Raw genomic sequence first — 9,739 nt, 5'->3', positions numbered from 1 at the left:
TCTCTCTCTCTCTCTCTCTCTCTCTCTCTCTCTCTCTCTGAGACAGGGTTTCTCTGTGTAACAATCCTCGCTCCTGGCTGTTCTGGAACTCACTCTATAGACCAGGCTAGGCTCTAATCTCACCGAGATCCACCTGCCTCTGCCTCCTGACTGCTGAGAAGGTGTGTGCCATCATGCACTGTTTATAAGCAAGTTTCTGGAGTTCCCTGCAGAGAAGTCAAGGCTTAGTATAAAAACCAATTATTGGGCATGCTCTTCTGTACACAGACCAAGTCTGGAAGGACACACAGGACACCAGCATCTTACAGGCAAGAATTGAAGAAGAGTTTCATTAGCTACTTTCCTTTCCTTTTTCATTTTTTTTAAATTATAGGTTTTGTAACATGCTTCCAATCTTTTCAAAATATAGATAAAGTGTACTTAAAACAAATTCAACAAGGAACTCTCTTTCTTAGTCTTCTCATGGATGCAGGCAGCCTGGCTGACTCTTTAAGGCAGGCCCTGCTAGATAGAGCAAGGCAGAGACCACGGGTGGAGCTCTGTCCCCTCTGGACAACATATGTTGTCCTCCGACAACATCCTATCACCATGAATAACCCACAGCTCAAATGTACCAAGTCCCTAAGGCCTTAGGACCTTGGTTTGTGTTGTCACTTCCACAGTCTTCTCACCTAGGCTGGCTCACTCATGCTAGACCACCCCACTTTTGGTGCTTTCTATCTCAAAAATCCCATCACCCTGCCCCCACCCCACCCCAACTCCAGCCCATCTGGCATACCTAACAGTTCTTAACTATAGCACTCATGCAATTACTTGATTTATGTCTACATCATTCACTGTAAGGTAAGGACCCCATGTTGAGGCCCAGACTTGACTTGTTTTTAACGTCTTCCTCGGGACCTCGGGACCTCGGGACCTCGGGACCTCTGGACGAGTCTCCTTCAGACTCATCCTTAGATAGATTCCTTTCGATAGATTCCTTTCCATTTCTTCTGTCTTCCCTGTAAATGCTGAGAGCCCTTTAAATCGGTCTTAGTAAACCTGTCTCGACAATTGTAAACTCAGAGCAGAGGGCACTTCTCAGGGTTGTTAGGAAAATGTCAAGAAATTAGAAAAAAAAAAAAAAAAGCCCCAGTGTGGGTGCTGGACTGTTAGTGGACGCCTATTTAGTGTGTACCACATGCTGACTAGCAGCAGAGGAGATAACCGTGAGTGAGTAAAGGGATTGGCTGGACAGGAGTATCTGGGAAGGTTTTGGGAAGGAGGGAGCTCAGAGCTGAAAGGAATCAAGAGTTATTTCCAGGAGCTGAGGCTGTGGTTGAACTCCTCTTTGAGTTGATGTACAATCTTCATCCACTTTTCAAACCTCAGGCACACGATGTCTGCAGAGCCACTTGGCTTCATTCCAGGGAAGAGGAATCTTCTGCACCAGGATCCTGTGGTAGAGGGGAACTTTGGCTCTGGGAAGGCTATGTGATCCTGGCACATTTCAGAATCCAGAACTGAAGAAGGCTTTCTTCCCCATGACACAAAGGACTCATCTTATATTGCAGGGGCCTGCTGCAGAACACTGCTCCCTGGCCTTGGGAAAGCTCAGAACCCTTGTCAAGGACATAACCACTTCAAGATCATTTCTTGGGGCTAGAAAGATGGCTCAGCGGTTAAGAGCACTGACTGCTCTTCCTGAGGTCCTGAGTTCAATTCCCAGCAACGACATAGTGGCTCACAGCTATCTGTAGTGGGATCTGATGCCCTCTTCTGGTGTGTCTGAAGACAGCTACCATGTATAAGTATACTCATATACATAAAATAAATAAACAAGTCTTTTTTAAAAAAAGATAATTTCTTACAGTCTACTTAGATAGGCCCATGTAGGAACACAGAGGGACCCACTTGATGGGAGGTATAAGGAAGGTGCTACTGAAGAAATGGAACAGGATCTAGAAAGATGAGTTAAAGACTTTATAGAGGTTAGTTCAAGGGCATTTCGGCTTTCTGATCCACTGAATATATAACAGACATCACTTTTGTGCCACTTCATTTGTATGTGAGAGCACCAATATCAGAGCTACCTCAATGAGCAGGTGTGGGAGCTTTAAACCACACAGCATTAGTGTCAATTTCTCATAACAGCTGCTGGCACAGACTAAGGATGAGACCAGGCTAATTAATATTGATAATGGAAAGTGCAGGAAGGCGTGGCAAAGCCTTCTCAATAGCAGGTAAGGGAAGAGGCATGGAAGCAACTTGGGCAGGAACAGGTTAGATTTCATAAGCCAAGTAAAGACTTCTAAACAATTAAGTAAAGAATGACTCACAAGAGCCAGAGGATTCCAGGGGCACATGGGGCAGAACGGCTTTGATATGGCCCGTTAGAGGAAAGCCGAGCAAAGCACCAGAGTTCTTTGATTTATAGTAGGCCAGAGAGCATTTAAGTTCTAGACTGAAACTTAGTAAGTCTTTTCCTAAGGGAGGTGTGTGTGTTGTATAGTGTGTGTGTGTGTGTGCGGGTTGTGTAGTGTGTGTGTGTGTGAGAGAGAGACAGAGACAGAGACAGAGAGAGAGAGAGAGAGAGAGAGAGAGAGAGAGAGCGAGCGCAGGGAGGGCGTGTGTGTGTGTGGGGGCATCTCTGAAAACCACCACCACCCCTGATCCTGAGAGCCCCATGGCCGCGCGCCATCTGGTGGCAGCGGGTGGACCCTGGATGAGAAAATCCAGGATTTTATTTGGTGGGAACTTCGGTAAACTGAGGCGATAGCGTGTATGTGAGAGTTGGCCTCTTATCACTGGATCCGGTTCTTATTATACCTCTCATTTTTCAGACAGGTAAAATGAACAGGAGTGGGAAGGGGAACACTCCGGGAAAGGGACACTCTTAAAACAGAGCTCTTTAAGACACACGGAGTCAGGGGTCTCAAGTTTTCTTTGGTGGCATCAATGGAAGGGATCTTAGTTTGTCCATCTGTTCTATGGGCAGGGTGCGGGGAATGAAAGAGGAGGAAGAGAAACTTTAATCTTTCCCGCCCACCCGGAGGTAAAGGGGCTTTAAACACTTCTCCGGAAAGCAGAGTTGTATAGATTCTATTTGCATACGAACGCAGTCACCTCGGGTTAAACTCGGGTCCTTTAATCTCTGGTCCAATTTGTCGCTCAGCCCGGGAGGAAAGCCCTCATGAGTACCTACAACACCCCGCCCCCTGGGGCCTTCCCCCACAGGGCTGGGCTTGGTTGCACGTGCTCACCCGGTTCCCGGTGGATACGCCTCCTTGGAAAGGCTCATTATTAGTGTGGGGAAACAGTTGGAATCATAGAGCACTATGATCACGAATAAGTTACAATAGAGAGAAAACTCTGACATAGTCGTTTATTATATTAATATATCAGAAATTTTGTTAGAGTTTGTAATAGTGATAGGTTTGGGTTCTCCCTACTTAGGTCTTCCTGTTTTTTCCATCACCCCTTCATTTGGTAGAGTCCCGTGTGGCCAGCCTCGTTGGGAGGACTACATTTCCCGGAATTCCTCACGGGCATGTGCGTGGCAGCGGCGCGTGACGTCAGAGGAGGGAGCTGGCCAGTGCTGAGGGGGCGCGGCGCGGAGGGGCGCGGAGCCGGGCTGCTCAGGGGCCCAGAGAGTGCGGCGGCCGAGAGCTTGCCGGCCCCTGACAGCCCCCTCCCCCCGTGGAAGACCAGGACGACGACTACGAAGGCGCAAGTCATGGCGGAGCAGCGAAGCCCGAGAGGGCCCTGAGCACCGCCGCATGGAGCGGGACGAACGGCCACCTAGCGGAGGGGGAGGCGGCGGGGGCTCGGCGGGGTTCCTGGAGCCGCCCGCCGCGCTCCCTCCGCCGCCGCGCAACGGTGGGTAAGGGGCCTTCTGAGCCCGGGCGGTGCCAACGCCCGCGACCCCCTTTTTTTCTAAGCTGACTCTAGCTCCGGGATGCCGGGCAGCTCCTCAGTGAGGACTCCACCCTGGGCTCGCACTCTCCAGGCAGGGTCCCGGGTCCCCTCTGCTCGGACCCTCCCCTCCCCCCGTCCCCTCTGCGCCAACCCTTTCTCCTCCCCCAGGAGGCCCTGGTGCACGGAGCACCCTCTTCCTTCACCAGGGAGCTCGCAGACTCCACACCTTTGCGCCCTGCACCTATCCCGGAGCGTTTTCCTCCTCCACTGTCCCGAGCTTCCTCCCAGCCCGTGAGCCTCCGCCTCTGGGCAGACCGGTAATGGTCCTTCTCGGACCTCGGTGCTCACTCCTGTCCCCTGGCCTTCCTTTACCCAGGCTCCTTCTTTTAGGCGACGACTTTCTGCTGGCTCAGGTCGCCAGCGGGATCCTGGGGCCCCGGGACACCTGCCTTTTCCCGGCGTTTGCCGGACGCTTCCCGCGCCGCCCAGCCTATCTCTTCCGGGGTGCTGAGAATTCCTCACCTGGCCCGGCCGCTTGCGTCCCCTTGTTCTCAGCCCAGTCCTCAGGTTCCTCCGGGTTGGCTCTCGCTCCCTCCCTGGCTCAATGTTTTATTTGTTTCTGTTTGATATCCACCCCCCCCCCCCCTCGGTGTTTGCTGCGGAATGTTTTTATTGGTAAAGTGTAAGGAGCTTTTGTGAGGTCGTAAAAGGTGAACTTTTGAACTTGGAAAGCGCCCTGGAGCAATTAGCGCAGGCGATAGCCCCGGGAGGCCTGCATTACAAAGGGTGCTCGTTGCGGCAGGCCAACGCTCCCGCGGCAAACCCGATTTATTTATTTATTTGCCCTGCCTTCCACCTTTCACATCTCCTCATTTCCGAATAAAGGGCAGGCTCTCAGAGATCCCTGCCTCCTCCCCTCTCTGCGCCATAAACGCGCAATTCTCTGGAAGATCTAGGACCCGAACAGTGTCTAACAAGTAACAGATTTCAGATTGAATGCAAACACTGGGGACAGTTAGGAGGCACTAAAAATTAATTGCTTTGGCAAGAAATTTCTCAATCAGGACAGTGACCTGGCAGGTGTGGGAAAAGCAACCTGAAAATAGGTCCCCGAGATTTTGGTGAATGAGTGGGGACGCACAGAAGAGAAATCTTGAGTTGGATTTGGTGCTTCATAACCGTATAAATTCATTAAACATTCATCATTAATTCAGTACATCTTTAGTTTCTTTTAAGCTAGTTAAAAGGAAAGTCTGCGAAGAAGAGAGCCTGATTAATTTGATATGATAGTGATCAAATGGTGATGTTTTCTAAGCGTGTGAGTCCTAAAGATGTGTATGATGTGTGTGGATCTAGTTGGCCGGGCATCCGGTCGGGACTGATCTGAATGTGAGCATGTTTGGGATCAATAAAGTCCCACGTCACAAAGGGAAAGAAAGGAATATAGTTAGGGTAGAAAGAGACAGTGTGTAGAAGAGCAAAGGTGATGGTTTTGGCGTTTTAAATTTATGCACAGATTTGGTTTGGTATTAATTTGTAAATGTTGTAATTCTTGATGTAAGGTTTGCCACGCAGGTTTTCAAATTCCGTCTCCAGATCTATCGGGTATCCCTCTTAATGTATTTTGGAAATGCCTTCCTGTTTCCTGATAGTTTCTGTTCCCACCTGTGCTTACTATCAGATGACAGATTTTATTGCAGCCATCACTTTCAATTCTACATGAGAATATTATTGTAAGGAAAGCCAGAGAACAATGCATTTGCTATTAATTATTCATTGGAACATTTTAAAGAACTGAGTGGCAGTTTTAGCTCTTAATCAGATTATTTGTTAATACTCATTCTTTCCTTAACTGGTCAGAAACACTGAAAAGAATCTTAAGGAGCAATCAGTCCGTTAAGGCTAAGAAATATCTCTAATATTTCACCTCAGTCCAAGTTAGTGATAACAAATTTATTCTTTTTACCGAAAAAACAATGGGAACTTTTGGCAGCTTAATTGGTTCAAAAGATAATAGGAAATTTTTGTACCATAGCTTGTTTTTCAGTAAAAAAAATAAGCATGGTCTAGGTAGTGTTTTACAGCTTATGTTAGTTAATTAGTACCCAAGAAGTGCTCATGAGATAAAAATTGCCTTTGGAATAGTGGACTCTTTCTTTCTTCCTTTCTAATGAATATTTTTCTCCAAAGATAAATGAAATTGTTTGATTTCTGCGGAGAAAAGTACTTCTTTAACTTTCCATGGTGGTGACATTTCTATTTTTCGTGAAGTCGTTATCTAGAGAGAGGGTTTTTGGTCTGTGTTGTGAAGAAGTAAAGTCCATTGATGCTGAATTTACAGTCCTCCAGATGTTTTTATGATTCCATCAGAACAGACTTGCTAGCCTTTTGATGCACCATCACCCTTTCAGGAATTCCGTGTGCTGACTCTGCTATTTTCGGCTGTTGGTTGTGGTTTTCATAACAAACAAACTCATTTAGTTGCAATAGTGATTGCTCCCTTTTGGGATTTCAAAGGAAGATGAATGATTTGAGGGAGCATTTGTTCATTTTATTTCCAGAGGGTGGGAGAATAGATTTTTAAATATTTAAAGCAAAAGAAGGCTATAAGCCATTATAAAGAATTAAAGGCATATTTCACTTTATTGTACTTTGCAGAAAATGCGTTCACTAAATACTGTGTGCTTCTCTCCACATGAGTTTACCAAAAAAAAAAAGCTTATTTCTTAAATTAACAAGTACCTTACGTCACAAATTTAACTTCTTAGTTCTGGGACTTGAGAACTTAATTCTGAATCAACTGAGAGAATTTTCTGGTTTCCTTGAGAAATCTGAGGTGTTAGTTAAATGGCCAAATTTTCTCTCTTGGATGTACCATTCACCAAGTGCTGCGTATGCCTCCTCCTTGCAGAGTCTGAGCAGAGCGAGTTACTAATCTGGTTCTGTATTTTGTAGCAGAAAGTTTTATGCTTGTGCAAGTATACAAGAAGGTGTGAGAAAGGAAGCTAATGAAAAAAATGCTGGAAGATTTTCAAAACATTGCTGAAACTTATATCATTATTTCTTGATTTCCCCCTGGGGTTTGGGGGCAAAGGTAGAAAATATATTTTAGGTTAAAACACATAATTTTAGTACAGTTGGTTAAAAAAGCTTTTTAAATAGAAGAAGAAAATGACTTATTTGTATGTAAAAACCAGATTATAGTCATCTTATTTGTGGAAAAGAGTCAGAATTAGAGAAGGCTCTTTCTACAGATAAACAGATAGCTTCCTATGAGTAGTGTTAATTTCTCCAGAGAAAATGTGAAGGAAAGTGTTTGCTTTCAAATTTTGTATTCTTGAGGTCAATTTAAAAATAAAAAAATGTTTTTTCCTTATTAAATGTTTTCCTGGTTCAGGTAATTCCTTGAACATTTATGGATGTCTCTGTTTGATAAATGAGATTCAGAGATGTCAGAATTATTAAGTTGTCAAGGAGGCTTGGTATTGAGCCAGAAAATTTTGTTTGGATATAGAGGTTTTTGTAGCTGAAGTTTTGAATTCATCTGAATTGTACATTTTAGAAACATCTCTGGGTGTAATGTTGCTGTACTATATTCCTAAAATCAACCCCAGTCTTTCTGTTTCTCAGTGTTTACATCATAGTTTAGGGGCTTTGATTGCAACTCATAGACAATTAGAAGGCAAAAAACCAACACCCAAACGGGTAACGTGGTGAGATATCCATTGTTTAGAAACAAGTAGGCATAATTTATTGGAATGAAATATTTCTTGCGAATTTTTTCTGTTCTTATGACCTGTTAAATAACATTCTTCTAGAACAGTTTCTACTGGTTTCTGTGGGTTACAGTTATTTAAATTATTTTAATAAGACTTTTCTAGTGTACCCAGCAATTCTAATTAACAGTGATTTAGCTGGGGAGGGACCAGGATTTCCTCAGCTGGCTGCTGGGGAGCTGAATTGCCTTTTTCCCCACCCCCAGCTGCACAGAATCGTTTGATCCCCATGCTACTACCATGGTTGTCATTTGAGAAAGCAAATTGAGAGAAAGTAAGTTGGGAAAATAGCCCACTTGAGCATCATTTGCAGTTTTCAGTTTTTGTTCTTAAAATATGGGAATAATTGTACTTCAGATTTTTAACATGTTGGAAGCAAGCCAGCTTTACAATTATGTCTAAGAGAAAATTCCCAGATTGCCTTAAAAAAAAATGACAGGTTTTGTTTTAGAATTTTCAAGTTAGCCTTTGTGCAATGGAAGCATTTTTTATTCAAGGTAGTTTGTGGTTTTTCCTGTAGCATTATATAATCCCAGATTAAGAAATGATAAATTCTTAAATTTCTTACAAGTAGATGCTATCCATAACTTGGTTATAATAAGAATTAACTTTGAAAATTATCTTCAAAAATATCTTTGCATTCTAGTTGTAAGCTCTGAACCCTTAAATTTATTTAAAGCAGAAAAGCTATTCAACCATAAACCACAGATGGCAGTAGTAGTGTATTTTTCTGTTTTCTAGACTGATTTTTGCTTTTAAGCAGGTGTCAATTCTATGGACACAGTTGGTAAGTCGTCTGGCAGATGTAATATTTCCCTGGACAGCAGCACGTAATATATTCTGAGAAGCAGATCCCAGCATCTGATTTGGAGAAACACTGTGGGTGGGTGGTTTGTGCCACAATAGTGACTGACTTCTTGCTGTCAAAGTGAGTTTTTTTTTTTTTTTTAATTGGTAATGGAAATTAAAGTAATTGTTAAAATAGTAGCTATAGCACCTTGGATCTGTGGTTGTAGTGTTGTAAGTAACGAATGTGTCTTATAGTTTCTTAGACTACTCTTTTCATTGGAAACTTTTAAGTGTATCTGAGGATACTTTTCCTCATGTAGAATTCATTGACTTCTTAATTTCAACTTCTTTTATTTGATAGAACTGTGGAATTTTAGATTTCTTTAAAAGCATTTTAGAGGTCTAGTTTATTCTGTTTCCCCAATTCTTTGTTATAGCTAAGACTTCTGTATTTTTTATTTTCCTCTAAAAGATTAATTGGGTAAAGAGATAGTTGAATTGCCCTTGATATTTTGTCTATGTTTCCTCAAGATAAAATCTGATAAAGATTTATGAAAGAGTTCATTAACATCTGTTTCAAAATAAAGAAGAGATTGACTCAGTGGAGAACTAGCTTCACTAGTTTTCACTTAAAAGCATCTCTAATTCATGTGTCCTTTTTAGCTTTGAAACACATCATCTTGGAAGAATTGAAAGATTCAGTTTGACCATTTTTGATAATGTATAGTCTACTGGATTAGATTCAATATTATGAAAAGTCTGAACACCACTGTGAGGCTTTAATGTATACTAAATAATGTAGTTACAAAGTAATGAGGTACTACTCTTTGCATTTCCCATCATTCATCACTTCTTGATCATTTATTACTAAATTGTTTTACACTTAATCTTTTTCAACATGTTGAGTCTTTAAAATGTAGTTTGTATCTAAACCAGTGGTTTTCAAAATGTAGTTCATAGACCTGGGGTGTGTGTCTGTGTGTGTCCCTGAGACCCTTTCAATGATGTTTTCCAGATCAAAGTTGATCTGTCTGCCTATCCATATATATAATATCAATGTTATATATACACTTGAGAATTTCCTTGGAGAAATAGTAAAAACGATTAGTTAGATCTCAAGCTTTGAGTATATGTTTTTGATGTTTTGTGTAATGAAGTTTCACAGAAGTGAAAACATTTCTGTGTAATAGGAAGGTTGTTTTGAGGTAAAATGCTTTGTGTGTATGTTCTGAGCTGAATTCATTGAATTTTTTTTCATGAGCCATCTTTTTTATTTG

At 42.7% G+C, this 9,739-nt stretch overlaps 1 protein-coding gene across 2 annotated transcripts in view; it reads left to right on the top strand.

The window, feature by feature from the left end:
* Positions 1 to 3,514: 3,514 nt before the first annotated feature.
* Nr6a1 (nuclear receptor subfamily 6 group A member 1) overlaps positions 3,515 to 9,739 on the top strand; it is a 193,153-nt gene continuing 186,928 nt past the window's right edge. The window contains exon 1 of one of the 2 annotated variants that reach the window (XM_029474597.1): positions 3,515 to 3,858. In XM_029474597.1, the coding sequence (XP_029330457.1) occupies positions 3,759 to 3,858 (100 nt within the window). In that variant the 5' untranslated portion in view covers positions 3,515 to 3,758. The remainder of the gene's footprint in view (positions 3,859 to 9,739) is intronic. The other variant, XM_021185940.2, reaches the window with a different exon arrangement.

The sequence above is a fragment of the Mus caroli genome, chromosome 2 (genome assembly GCF_900094665.2).
Source record: "Mus caroli chromosome 2, CAROLI_EIJ_v1.1, whole genome shotgun sequence".
Taxonomy (NCBI): Eukaryota; Metazoa; Chordata; class Mammalia; order Rodentia; family Muridae; genus Mus; species Mus caroli.
The sequence above is the reverse complement of the archived record's forward strand: the minus strand, read 5'-3'. Positions and strand labels throughout refer to the sequence as shown.